This window comes from Gigantopelta aegis, chromosome 8 (genome assembly GCF_016097555.1).
Source record: "Gigantopelta aegis isolate Gae_Host chromosome 8, Gae_host_genome, whole genome shotgun sequence".
NCBI lineage: Eukaryota > Metazoa > Mollusca > Gastropoda > Neomphalida > Peltospiridae > Gigantopelta > Gigantopelta aegis.
In genome coordinates this window covers 18,996,745-19,011,240 of record NC_054706.1, presented here as the reverse complement: position 1 = coordinate 19,011,240, position 14,496 = coordinate 18,996,745, and the positions used below count along the sequence as shown (strand labels likewise).

The window sequence follows — 14,496 nt, the reverse complement described above, 5'->3', positions numbered from 1 at the left end:
ACACCAGTGCACATTTTAAATGTACTTAGTATTGTGTATCTAACATGGCTATTTCCATGATTAATCTAGAGAGAGAGGAAACCCACTGCCAACACATAGGCTACTCCTACCAAATAGCAGCAGTGGTATTTATTTTAATATTAATTTTCCAACAGACAGGACAACTCATCATGGTCTTGGATATACAAGTTGTGGTGCATTGATTGGGGTGCTTGAAAACTGTTCATTAAGGGCAATTTATCCTATTTTTCAATGAACCCTCATCTGTGCACTACTGTTAAGCTGTATCTCATCCCAAACGTGTTATAAAGTGCACCTTGAATAAAAGCCACCCGTCTATAAAGGACACATGAAATAAACCCTTTAATACACAGATCTTTATTTTACCTCCTATTTTAGCCGTCTGCTTATAAAAGTAACATCTGTGAAGGCTTGTTTAGCCTTGTTAGACCTGTTGTTGACTGTGTAGCAAATAAAACCACAGATTCAGCTTTTGTTTACCATTTATTTTGAACAATATTTTGCTTCAATAAAGATTTGTTATAATTTTATTTCATTTTAATTTATTTGCATGACTATATCCACTAAGTTTGCAGGATAATTTTCTGGACAAACACCTCAGCTATTTTGGTCTGTGTCCAGGACAGGAGTTACTGAGTAATCAGAATGATGTCAAAGTAGTGATCTTACCTTTCATTGCACTGTTACAACTCACTGGGGTAGGAGCCAATACAGAGATGTGAACCCAACTCCTACCAAACATAAGGTTGATGATTTCACCACTACATTACCAAGGTTTAATGTATTGCTCACAATATACACACATCTTGATGATTATAGATACATGTCTGGACTTTTGCCTTCTAAGACTTGAATAAGATGATTTGTGTCAATGTTTCCACCTGATAACAAAAACAATATTCCCATGTTATTCAGATATGTCTGGAATTTTGCCCTCTAAAACGTGAATAAGATTTGTGCCAATGTTTCCTCAATAACACCAGAGGGCGGGACGTAGCCCAGTGGTAAAACGCTCGCCTGATGTGCGGTCGGTCTGGGATCGTTCCCCGTCAGTGGACCCATTGGGCTATTTCTCGCTCCAGCCAGTGCATCATGACTGGTATATCAAAGGCTGTGGTATGTGTTATCTTGTCTGTGGGATGGTGCATATAAAAGATCCCTTGCTGCTAATCGCAAAGAGTAGCCCATGAAGTGGCCACAGCGTGTTTCCTCTCTCAATATCTGTGTGGTCCTTAACCATATGTCTGATGCCATATAACCGTAAATAAAATGTGTTTAGTGCGTTGTTAAATAAAAAAACACTTCTTTCAATAAGACCCTTTAATAAACACATCTGTATGTGACCTCTTTATGCTGATTGTCTTCGTATACCAGTAAAGAATTTGTTTTTGAAGGCTTGTGTAGCCTTGATGGACATACTTTTGACTGTAGCAAATAAAACAAAGACTGAGCTTTTGTTTACCTTTTTATTTTGACACACGACAGTCCCATGTTATACAGATATGTCTGGAATTTTGCCCTCTAAAACTTGCACAAGATACTTTGTGTCAATGTTTCCACCTGATATAACACACACCACCTTCCCGTTCCCCACCTTCCCAGACAATGCTAATGCTGCTGCTACTGCTGCTGCCCCGGCACCCTCAGCCACAACATGATTCTTCTCCACCAACAACTTCAAGGCATCTGCAACCTCCCTCAGTGAGACAACAATTGAGCCATCTAATAATCTGGATGCCATGGGCCAAATATTGGTGAGAATTCCACCTGCACTGATGCCATCAACAAAGCTTGGTGTATGTGTGCAAGTCGTTGGTTTTCCCGCAACTAGCGATGCCGAAAATGGAGCACCTGTTTCAACCTCAGCTGCATAAACCTTTGTCTGGGGCCGAAGAGATTTCACAGCAGTTGCAATGCCACATGACAAAGCTCCTCCACCGTAGGGAACTATTACAGCATCCACGTCGGGCAGATCATCCAATATCTCCAATCCAATTGTACCATGTCCTTAATAAAAATATAAAAAAATACTGAAAAGTAGAGCTTCTTTAATGATATCCCAGCACATTATTTAATAGGCAGCTGTAAGTTAAAATTTGGTTAACAATATCACAAAAGCACACTGACGAATTACTATTACTCATTGGCAATTGGATGTCAAACCTTTGATAATTCTGACGCTAGTTTTCAGAGGACACTTCCTTTACAGTAGCAGCATGGGTATGGGAACTCTTTATGACCCTTTATGTACCAATCATGGAGCATTCAGGATTCAGTTTAGGATGAAAAAACAAAGGGTCCACAGACGGGGTTTGATATGAATAAAGGACCTTAGGCAAATGCTCTACTGACTAAGCTAGATCCCGCCTCCTTGAAGTGTTTAGGTAACGATCGATCTCTAATGACCTGTTACTAACCTGCTATAACTGCTTTATTGCAGACTGGATGGATAAATGTTCCTGTTTTAACATAGCCATCTTGCTCTTCCACTATCTTCCACCAAGTATCATATGGGACTTTTGTTACCTTTCCACCAAGGTTTTCAGTTGCTTCGAGTTTCTTCTTGCATGCATTTTCTGGTGCAAAAATGTCACACGTTACTTTGAACTTCTTGCACATCCATGCAAGACCTTGTGAGAAGTTGCCCATACTGGCAGTATAAACCCCTCTTTCAAGTTCCTTTTTTGTCATGTTCTTTAGGACATTGCATGCTCCCCTCAGTTTAAATGATCCAATTGGCTGAAGATTTTCCAGTTTAAGGTAAATCTGAAAATCAGCAATAACATTACAAAACAAAAGAGATCATCATTATAATTTATTAATTTACAAAATAAATAAACTTAGCATGTGCATAATTTTGATTAGCTCTGAGTGACGGAAACACTACTACATTCAAGTTGTATCAACAAGTCTAGAAAAAACAATATTTAAGAGCACCATAGCACATTTTAAACTATGTAGGGGTCACACTGGAAACAAATGTTGTTTTATCCTAATTTCATTACTTGTTTCAAAGTGGCTAATTTAAACATTTTATTAGTCATATTAAATTGTGTAGTCACTTTGTATAAAGATTAGTAATTGGCTAATTTGCCAATTGGCAGGCAGAGAGAGAGAGAGAGAGAGTGAGAGAGTGAGAGAGTGAGAGAGTGAGTGAGTGAGTGAGTGAGTGTGAGTGTGAGAGTGAGAGTGAGTGTCTTAATTTGCCAATTAGCAGGCAGAGCCCTGACTAGGTCTATTTGGTGTCAAAGAGAGAGACAGACAGAGAGAGAGACAAAGAAAGAGAGAGACAAAGAAAGAGAGAGAGTGTGTGTGTGTCTGACAGACAGACAGACAGAGCCCCTCCCATCCCCCTGGTTCCAATGGGCCTGTTTTGAAATGCACTTTCCAACAGCACATCCCATGGCTTTTGATATACCAGTAGTGATGCAATAATATATTACAGCTAAAGGCTCAAAGAGAGAGAGAGAGAGAGAGAGAGAGAGAGAGAGAGAGAGAGAGAGAGAGAGAGAGAGAGAGTCAGAGAGAGAGACAGACAGACAGAGCCCCTCCCATCGCCCTGGTTCCTATGGGCCTGTTTTGAAATGCACTTTCCAACAGCACACCCCACGGCTTTTGATATACCAGTAGTGATGCGATAATATATTACAACCCAATGGTTCAAACGCTGGCTGATAGGTGCTGATAAATTCTGGAACAGCCCTAGAACAATAAAAACACACCAGTCACAATTTGTTGTTGTCTAAAGAATATGAGACGAACAAATGTACAATTAACTGATTATGTATAACTGGATATTACCGTGTGCAAGTTATCATCATTAAGTTTCACAAGAGGGCTTTTGAACACTTCACTCTTTATGTTATTTTGTGCCTCGACGATATCTTGCAGACACAGAGAGTCCATCTTCCGCTTATCTGATGTAGCAATAACTGTTGATGGAGCTGTAGTGGAAGAAGGTTCTGGTGGAAATGTAGATTCTGATTCAGGGACAGTTGATGGGGGGTCTACATACCTTCGAAATACTTCTCGGCAGATATCATCAAACCTCTGCTTTTCAACCTCTCGGGAAAGGCATTTAAACTTTTCAATACTTCTGGTCACTAAAGTATCAATCTGCATGTGGGTTGGTCTAAAACCAAATCTGTCAACAACAGCTCGAATGGTTTTGGCTGCAGAGCGTTCGTTCTCTATGTACATAAACAATACATGTCCATTCCGACATATCCCATCACCAGGTAAAGCACTAAAGTTCTTGGTAACATGCCGCCTAGCTATCCCAGGTTTTACAGGTGGAAGTGTTCTCCTTTTCTTCTTTGGACCCATTTTCAGTTTCTGAAAAAAAAAAAGTTAAGAGGAAATTAAAACGAGGACTGTTCGTTCGTTCGTTCTCTCTCTCTCTCTCTCTCTCTCTCTCTCTCTCTCTCTCTGTTTTATTTAACGACACACTCAACACATTTTATTTACGGTTATATTGGCATCAGACATATGGTTAAGGACCACACAGATTTTGAGAGGAAACCCGCTGTCGCCACTACATGGGCTACTCTTTCCGATTAGCAGCAAGGGATCTTTTATTTGCACTTCCCACAGGCAGGATAGCACAAACCATGGCCTTTGTTGAACCAGTTATGGATCACTGATCGGGGTAAGTGGTTTACACCTACCCACTGAGCCTTGCAGAGCACTCTCAGGGTTTGGAGTCGGTATCTGGATTAAAAATCCCATGCCTCGACTGGATCCGAACCCAGTACCTACCAGCCTGTAGACCGATGGCCTACCACGACGCCGGTCTCTCTCTAAGTCATCGACTTTAATACAAGGCCGGTGTGTGTGTGTGTGTGGTATCGAATTTGGGTCTTCCCCTCTTTGGGAGAGCTCTTCCCCTTTTATATGTTGTGTCTGCCTGACAATATATGTTGTCTCCCTGACAACATATAAACAGGGGAGACTAGAGGACACACGAGCTAATTAATTAATTTTCAGCAATAATTAATCAAATATTTTAAATGGTACGAGACACCTCCTCCCCATTTTCTTGCAAGTAGATTAAATGTAAGGTGCCACACTTTTTATCGGTGTTGGGCCTACTGCCTGGGTGTGTTGCACTGCACTGCGAGATTGCAAAGTTACGAGAGTTTAGTGAATTAGGCCCCAGGGCCGTAGCTTGGGGGGGGGGAGGGGATGGAGGGCAAAAAACCCCAAAAACTTAAAAGAAAATTCTCTTCTTAACCGTTTAAGGAGTTTTAGACTATTAACTACTCGACTGCCCCCCCCCCCCCCCCCCCCCCAACCAACAATCAATCCTAGCTACGGCCTACCCTATGACAGTTTCATTAGTAAACGTTAACATTATCGGCTACAGAAATTGATTTGGTACATTATAACCTAAAATCAATGAGACCGGAAGTAAACTGTTTCTTGAGCGAGTTACGCACACAAAGCTAAATGTGACTGGGTGTACGAAATATAGTTCTCTAACTTCTAAGTGTATCTTCGATGTAAGCCTCGCAGATAACTACCACAAGCGCACATTTGTCTACAAAGTGACAGTGGTATAAAATTCAACATTTAGGGCTTGTTCATGCTGTTCTATAACAGTAAACGCCAGTAACTAAACAGGGCCTGCTCTAGAGAATTTGGGGTGGGGGTGCTATTGTCACGTTGGATGAGTTTAGAAGGTGCATAAATGAAAAAGATGAAAATATAATGAAATTTAAATACATTGCGCATTTTATTTCAGTGCAAAGAAATGGGAGTAGTACGGTGAAGATTGGTTTGACCCCTCCTTAATCCACCTATGTGTAGCAGGTTACTTTGAAGAATTGAGAGGTGCAGGTACTGTGGTAGGCCCCCTACTCCTAGTTCATCAAGATTAACTTTGTGTACAAGTGCAAGCACTAGTGCTTGTACACAAAGTTAATCTTGATGAACTACAGGTACCCCCAAACTAGCATGGGGGTGAGACCAGTGGTAAAGTGGTCGCTTGATGCACGGTCGGTTTGTGATCGATCCCTGTCGGGCCCATTGGGCTATTTTTCTCTCCAGCCAGTACACCACGACTGGTACATCAAAAGCCATGGGATGGTGCATATAAAAGATCCCTTGTTGCTAATCAAAAAGAAAGAAAAAAAAAAGAGTAGCCCATGAAGTGGCGACAGCGAGTTTCCTTCCTCGATATCTGTGTGGTCCTTAACCATATGTCTGACGCCATATAACCATAAATAAAATGTGTTGAGTGCGTCATTAATTAAAACATTTCCTTCCTTCCCAAACCAGCACAGTTGCAGGATAATCTATTCTAAATCTTAAAAAAAGCACATGTCAAGTTTGCAGTTTTAATATGTATAGCATTGGTGGAACCAGAGGGGCTTACAGGCCTCATCATGTTTTTTGTTTTAATGACACCACTAGAGCACATTCATTTATTAATCAGTCTACTGGATGTCAAACATTGGGTAATTTTGACATTCAGTCTTGGAGAGGATACCCACTACAATTTCCATTAGTAACAAGGATCTTTTATATGCACCATCCCACAGACAGGATAGCACATACCACAGCCTTTGATAAACCAGTCGTGGTGCACTGGCTGGGATGAGAAATGAGAAATAGCTTAATGGGCCCTCAATGGAGATCAATCAATTTTCAGTTGACTAGAAATATCACTGATTAATCAAGATTTTGAAAACAAAATGTTCCCTGGTCATGTGACACCAGACTCCCAGTGATATGAAGAGCCCATCCACAATATAAAACGCGATATTGCCCAGAAAAATGGGTCTCTGAGCATCTTAAGACTTTATTTCAAAATATTCTGGGTGTGGGGGCATGACCCGGAATCCCTTACAGATGTTGCTGCCTTTGAGAGTTAGGCTTTTTTCCCTTCGACAAAGTCAATGTTGCCCTTTTAGAATTTTGTAACCTGTAGCTGTGATAAATTAATTGCCATTGGTGAACTCACTGGGGTTTTGTTTTCTCTCCCACAATTGATAATATCAAAGGCAATGCTGTGTCCTTTTAAGAATGTACATGTAAAAGAACCTTGGTGTTGTTTGGTGATCGTGTATGTGGTGGTGACAGCACATTCTCTCTCACTAGACCTAAAATAATTATGAAGTAAATGCCAAATTTTTATGTTTTTTCTCAAAATGGGAGAAGGGAGTATATATATATTTTTTTTTTTTAGGACAATGGCAATATTACACATTGAATAAAAAACAATCTGGGCCAATAACTCCTCCAAAAACCCAAAAACAAATGGGAGCATGTCTTTATCCTTGGGGTTGGTGGGGGATGAAATACTAAGATTTATTTTATAACTTTATGACAGACACCATTTAAATGTGTTGGGGTGCTATTCCTTTACTTTCATTTACGCACTGCAACTGTAAGTTATTTAATTTTTCTGTCATTTCTTTCACAGATGAAGACACAATTTCTTGTTGGTCAGCCATGGAAGACACTTTTTCGAAATGTAGCCTGTCATCGATACCACCATCGTTCCTGTTTCGTCGAGCATGGAAACAAGCAAACATTTTTAAATATTCCAAGGAAAAACACCACAACTGATGCACCAGCGAATCAGAACAAGAAATGCAGCATTACAGGATCTGCAAACAAGGCATTCACTGTATATCAGAATGTTGATATCCTAAGCTGCAATGAGCAATCATGCTATGAGAAACATGTGCCCAAAGGTAAAGGACTTGCAAATAACCCATGTGGGTGGAAGATATTCAGTGCATATCAGAATGTTGATATGGTAGGATGCAGAAGTTATACAACATCTGGGAAACATTTTTCTAAAGAACAATTAACTCAAAACTCACCATCAGTGTGTTTCACGTCAAAAATATTACCAAATGTACAGAATTGTGTAAATCTAAATTTTTGTGAATCACGTTTTTTCTGTTCCTCTGCAATGTACTACGAACCGTGCTACATTTTCAAATACATTGTGCACACAAGAGTACTATCACGACTAAAGATCTACCAAACGATGGCGACCGTGATGGCTTTACCGCCAACAGCCGTCCTACACAGCCTGGGAAAACTGTCAACAGTTGACATGTATGCCATGTTTGGAATTTCTTCCGTTGCCTGTGTCATGTTGTATGTGATGAGCTGGTACTTCAGGAGGATTGTGGGAATGATAAGCATCTGTAAGGAGAATAAGATGGTTCGCTTATCGCACCTTACATTTTGGGGGAAGAGAAAGGACCTGTACATATCCCCAGAGGACATAATCCCACTCCTAGACATGTCAGAGAGTTCCAAGAAGGTGTATGTCTTGGTGAAAACGTACAGTAGTGATGAAACATTCATTTTATTTTTGAGGTTTCACAGGATCTTTGACAGAGATCAACTAGAAGGCATTTTTGGACCTTTAGAGTAAAAGTTTAAAAGACCTAAGGCCTACTGCCAATGTCATATTTAAATAAATTAATTTTCTAATGTTTGCCTAGTATTTCGATGTTCTATTATTTTAGGTATAATAGTAAATGGATGAGTCAGAATTACCAAATGTATGACATCCAATAGCCGATGATTAATGAATGAATGTGCTCCACTAGTGTTAAAACAATTTTTTTAAAAAGGAGGATATTTTAGAATCTCACCAAGAGAACTATCAACCAAAGTGAACCAAAGGAATATTTGTTTACAAACACCTCAGCATAATTTGATCTATGGCTATGAACATATTGTTGACTTTTTGTCTCGAGAGAGAGAGAGAGAGAGGAAACCCGCTGTACCACATAGGATTCTTGTTGATAAAGCTGCAAGGGTTCTTTTATGTGTGCAGCACTTTCCCATAGCCAGGACATGACATACCATAGCCTTTTATATACCAGTTCCTGCCCCTCATGTTTAGCTTTTTCCCCCTTTTGGGCACCACCTCTCAAGCCCTTGGCGAGGGGGTCAGAATGACAAAATTCACAATTTTGTTTCTTCATGCGTCAAGTAAGCTTCCCACATTTGCCTCATCACACACAAAGTTTGATAGCCCCCCCCCCCCCCCCCCCCCCCGTTTGTAATAATAATTTTAAAGTTCCATGAGGTAATGGGATCAAAATGAAATTATGTTAAATTATATTTTTATTTCACACCCAATGTTGCTCTCATCCATCCACATTTCACTGCCTGTAACTAATCCAGCACATCTCAAACATGCATTGTCAGTAAAAGAACAAATGACAAATTGTATTTTAATAAATTTTATCTTGCATTTACAAGTTGTCAGGACAAAGATTGTAGAAGCTGCCTTGCTCTGTCGTACTTCAAAGGATCTAAAAAAATAAAAATATTTTATGAACAAAATTAAGTTGTGTTATTTTTAGGAATTGTTTTGGTGAAATTTAAGAAGGGGGGGGGGGGGGGGCATTGAGATGATTTCTGAAAATTAGATGACTTAACATGGCATGATCCATTTACCGTGTGTATGAACAGGCAGAGTGTTCAGCTCATGTGTGTGCAAAGTATACACAATCTTACAGCTGGAAGTACCAAGAGCACGTAAATGTTTACAGCTGAATGAGTAAACCAAAGCTTTAGAATATGATGCACAGAGAAAAAACTAAAACATATAGCAGAAGTGTTGGAATATACCAGGGACTGGAACCTGAGGGGAGGGGGATAGCTATACTTTCAACTGGGAGGTAATAATGTATATTCTTCAGTGTCTGAAGTGACCAATGCCCCTCTGCTACCATCACCTCCATTTCCAATGCCTATATAGATATATATATAATATAAACAAAAGATGATGACTAAACACAATCTGTGCAACGAAACCAGTAACCGCAAAAAGAAAATGCAGACAAACGGTTATGGCTGAAAAACAGTGTACAACAAATTTACATTACCTTTGATATCTGGTGAACTATCATCTTCATCTTCTAATGATTGCAAAGATTTTTCCGCATCTGCAATAGTTGTCTCCCTTGCTTTTCCTTTCAGTCCATCCAAGTATGACAGCAAGATAGCAAAGGAATCGTCAGGGACCTAGAAATACAATAATAATTAAATTGGATAATGACAGTGTTTAGTTATCATGCGTAGCTATTGCATAAACAGAAATAGAAAATGGTATAACGAAAACCCCACCTATTACACACATACTGCTGTCTGGTTTTAGATATTTTCAGACTTGTTATTCTGCACACAACTTTTACTTTGTGTTAGGAATGTTCCTACCCATGTGCTCATTCCACACCTTCCATGTATTTGTCATTTGAGAGTATGTTACTGATGTATATATAGAATATTGCATGAGAGGGAGTGCTATACAAAATTTAAGGAACAAGTTTAGAGATTATTTTATTCTACGAGTTAGAGCAAACAAATTCCCTAAATTTTGTGTGGCACTTGCACAAATGTGATAATTTATTTACTACCTACAAATTGCAATTTATATTAGCTGTTAAGTATGATTGTAATTGCTTCACAATCAATATTACAAACATTCAACAATGTCAGTTACAATGACTAAATAATGTCAATTTCACAAACCTCAAATGTCTCAAGCTTGCAGCTGCTACACAGAATACTGGTGTCAGACATATATGCTATAACAGTTTTCAATGATAGCATGGGAAACTATGATATTTAAGTAACCGTCTATTGTAAACCATGTACGTAATACTTGATTTTAAATGATAACGGTTCACGTAGATCCAAAAAGACTTTGACTCACCTCGTTCACTTGGTACATGTGTTGAAGCAGCCAGACTTGACGGATTTTCTGGAACTTCCACTTCTGTCGGTCGGTGTTCCACAGTTTGAGGTATTCGAGAGCGGCATCCTTCTTACTCGGCCCTTCTGCCTCTGTCTTCTCCGTTTTCTTTTCTGTTACTTTATTTTTCTTCTTCTTCTTCGCCTTTGCAGGCTTCTCCCCAAAATATTCTGCAGTGAATTTGACCTTCTTTTCTGTAGTTGTGGTTTCCTCCTCCATCATACTCTTATGTTTCGTCTTTGTAGTTTTTTCTGAAAGTTCCACCTGACCATCATTAGTATTGCATAAATCTTTTTTAATTTTCTTTTCCACAATTGCACTTTCTTCAACAGCTGTGTTATGTTTTTGTTTCCTCTTTTTGTGTTTTCTGTCCGACAGTTCAGCTATATTAGAATTGTTGTTATTTAACTCTTTTTCATTGTTTTCTTCAACAGCGTTGATATCCCTGTGGGGTTTTTTCGTGTAGCTGAACTCTTTTGCAGTGGTATTTTCTTCTGTGGTATCATCATCAAAAGATTTGCTGCCTTTGTGTTTTTTCTTTTTGTGTTTTTCAAGAGACAGTTCTGACACACCGGTAACATTACCAGTATTGTTTGACTCTCTTTCGGTGTTATTTTCTTCTGTGGCATTTTCACTAACAGCTTTGCTGTCTTTGTGCTTCTTCTTTTTATGATTTTTCACAGTAGGTTCTGAACTATCGTCAATATTTTGACTTGAAGCTTTTTCAGTCTTATTTTCTTTTGTAGTACATGTACTTTCCTCAGCAGCTTGGGTATCTCTGTGCTTCTTCTTTTTGGATTTCTTTATTGACTGATCTAATGTACTATCATTGATATCACAAGACAATGTTTTTGTACTAGTGTTTCCGTCAGTCTCAACTGTCTGCAATTTGGTTGTTTCTGTTACTTTATGTTTTCTTCTTGGCTTTTCCTTCTCTTCTGCACTAGAATCAAAGTGTTCCGTTTCTCCTTTGTTAAACTCCGACAGTTTTCGTTTTGTCATTTTTCTGATTGAAAGTAATACCCACACTGAATAATAATTTTATGTAATTTTCTTAATGTTAATTAATAATATTTACTAAAGAATCAAAATGTGATTCAATCCAATCTTTATGTAGTCTGAAAATAAAACAAACATAATGCAAATATAGACAATGTCACGTTCAATTCTATTAATACACACATAACATTTTAACACTGCACTAACTTTTGTTTACTTGTATAATTTAAGGTTGTTTTGAAACTGATCACAAGGGCCCAGAAGCAATTGTTTTGTACACTCACCATCATCAACAAAAAGAAGAAGATTTACACCAATATTGTGGAGACTGCTGCAGAGTTTTTAATTCTTTGAAAAACATTTTTAAAAGTGGACCACATATGGTTTTTTAAGCACTTTTCCCCCTCAACAGGCGAGTGTGTATGCATCCTCATAAGTACTGGCTACTTCATCAAGATAAATGTTTTGGTCCATTATTTATTATTGCAACATTTATTGAAGGTTTAATAGATGTCGAAATGTAAAACAAATGATCAGAGATGTTTACCTTGGTGAATTAGGGAATAGGATTTCATCTGTATGTAATTTACCACAAATGTTTTGAGATGGTATCATACATACGGACGAGGAGGGGCATGTTCCCCCTTTACCTTCCTATCACACCCTGGCCACGTCATTGGATAATATACTATTAGTAAATGAACTAAAAATAATTAATGGCCATCTGTCTACAGTACACAGCTTGCTTCTAGGCAGCACCTTAAATTCAGTTCAGGACGAACAAGGGCCATGACTCCAAATTCAGGATTGTCTTATAAGGACATACAATTTGAGATGCTAATCAGCCAATTAAATTGTAAACCACCTCTTGTGATATAGTTGGAAGGAAGGAAATGGGTACGTCCCGCCCCTGTGTTATAGTTGGGAGTCAGTCACTGGTCAGATCATTTGGAACGGACTGCAGAGAGATTATCTCCACACACACAGAGCATGTACATCAAGACACATTGTTGTCAGATGTGTACATGTCATAGACATTGGGATAACAGGCACTGGGTAACTTAGGGTAATATTTTCCGATGAGTCCCAGTACAACATTTCAATTATCGACAATTGTGTTTGGAGACAAGCCACTGAACGGGACACCAGCATCAATGTTCATCCTCATGATTGATTTGGAGGTGGGTCAGTTGTGGTGTAACAGCCAGAATCAAATTACATATTATTCATGGGAGGCTCACAGGCCAATACTACTATGACAATATCCTTCTGATTGATGTGCCCTTTGGACATCAGACTAGGAGACATTTTGTTCTTCAGGAGAAAATTCCCATGCTCACTATAGTTGATTTGTCACTGCATAACCGCAGCAGCAAAACATCAAGACACTATCATGGCCAGCTCACCAAGACCATCACCCATTGAACAAGTCCTGTCGGTGGACCCATTGGACTATTTCTCGTTCCAGCCAGTGCTCAACAACTGGTTTAACAAAGACCATGGTATGTACTCTCCTGTCTGTGGGAGGGTGCACATAAAAGATCCCTTGCTGCTAATTAAAACGAGTAGCCTATGAAGTGGCGACAGCAGGTTTCCTCTCTCAATATCTGTGTGGTCCTTAACCATATGTCTGAAGCCATATAACCGTAAATAAAAATGAGTTGAGTGCGTTGTTAAATAAAACATTTCCTTCCTTCCTGAACAAGCATGGGACATCATCAGACATCATCTTGCAAACCATTGTGACATCTAGAGCCTCCACGAGTCCAAAATATTGGACTCAAGTGTCAAACTTCACCTGGACCCGAGTACCCGACACTTACACTAGATGATGATGAGATGAAGCAGAATAAAGTAAAATAGCATTATGCATCTTAAATCCAGCACTGAACATGGATGCCAAATCATGTATTGCATTTAGAAACTGGTTGATATGTTCAGTATTGTGACGGACTGACGGCCAGTTTAAAAAGAGAAACTAGCACATGATCATATAATTATTGTGTAACTTATATAGTTGATTATCTACTACTGACATTATTGTCCTACATTGTCCAGTATTATAGCTGTGAACGGACAAGTTTGAGTCTTGCTAGACTCAACCCATGCCAGAGTACTTGTGGAGACCCCAATGGCACAACACTCTAGGAGTGGGACAGGATCTCCAAAATGCTGTTAGACATTTGACCAGGAGCATGCCATGTCAGATTCATACATGCTTGGTGAATCATGGAATTTTACCCATTATTTTAATGTATGAAAGAAAAACTTCACTTTCACAATAACAAACCTTTTTGCAAATCTAGGTCACATCCGTCATACCTCACTCACCTTGTTTTAATATTTTTTGTCAGTTCGACTTGTTACATGAATGTTTTGATTTGCCATCAATTACTATTTAATGCACATCTGTTATATTGTGTAATTTTCTAACATGCCGTACATGGATTCCCCCGTTTATTTAGAACACTGAACAGTATCAGTAAATTAACCTTCGCAGGCTTATCATTATGTAAGCATTAATATTTGTTATAATTTGCCTCAAGATTACGTTTTGAACCACAAATGAAAAATGTACTAAAAATTACATTTTCTTTTTTTTTCTGTTTTCTTTTCTTCACGCTGATTTGTATTTCACCAAGTAAAACGCCAAACTACGTCTACGATGCATGTGCACGTGGTTAACTAGAGTTCTCTGCCTTGCACAACTTGTCGTTGACTGATTCTCGTTAGCAAGGTAT

General features: G+C 38.9%; 2 protein-coding genes across 4 annotated transcripts; one reads left to right on the top strand and one right to left on the bottom strand.

Moving 5' to 3' along the window:
• Window positions 1-1,473: 1,473 nt before the first annotated feature.
• LOC121378700 (L-threonine dehydratase catabolic TdcB-like) lies at window positions 1,474-14,459 on the bottom strand. 3 transcript variants are annotated; one of them, XM_041506983.1, is made up of 4 exons: window positions 14,344-14,432; window positions 3,823-4,356; window positions 2,439-2,787; window positions 1,474-2,028 (listed from the first exon to the last, which is right to left on the bottom strand). In XM_041506983.1, exons 2-4 carry the CDS (start codon window positions 4,345-4,347, stop codon window positions 1,514-1,516), a joined length of 1,389 nt encoding a protein of 462 aa, XP_041362917.1. In that variant the 5' UTR covers window positions 4,348-4,356; window positions 14,344-14,432; the 3' UTR covers window positions 1,474-1,513. The 3 variants fall into 3 exon arrangements, with proteins under 3 accessions (XP_041362917.1, XP_041362918.1, XP_041362919.1); XM_041506984.1 differs by lacking the exon at window positions 14,344-14,432 and adding an exon at window positions 5,045-5,168; XM_041506985.1 differs by lacking the exons at window positions 1,474-2,028; window positions 2,439-2,787; window positions 3,823-4,356 and adding exons at window positions 9,032-9,311; window positions 9,888-10,026; window positions 10,718-11,874 and having other exon boundaries at window positions 14,344-14,459.
• On the top strand, window positions 5,455-8,482 carry LOC121378701. The gene is made up of 2 exons (XM_041506986.1): window positions 5,455-5,576; window positions 7,448-8,482. Exon 2 carries the CDS (start codon window positions 7,448-7,450, stop codon window positions 8,417-8,419), a length of 972 nt encoding a protein of 323 aa, XP_041362920.1. The 5' UTR covers window positions 5,455-5,576; the 3' UTR covers window positions 8,420-8,482.
• Window positions 14,460-14,496: the final 37 nt, after the last annotated feature.

Coding starts and splice junctions, on each gene's coding strand:
- LOC121378701 (XM_041506986.1), top strand. CDS start 7,448: ATGAAGACACAATTTCTTGTTGGTCAGCCATGGAAGACACTTTTTCGA.
- LOC121378700 (XM_041506983.1), bottom strand. CDS start 4,347: ATGGGTCCAAAGAAGAAAAGGAGAACACTTCCACCTGTAAAACCTGGG. Junction 2,788..3,822: donor ATGATGATAACTTGCACACG/GTAATATCCAGT, acceptor GCTGATTTTCAG/ATTTACCTTAAACTGGAAAA. Junction 2,029..2,438: donor CAATAAAGCAGTTATAGCAG/GTTAGTAACAGG, acceptor ATTTTTATTAAG/GACATGGTACAATTGGATTG.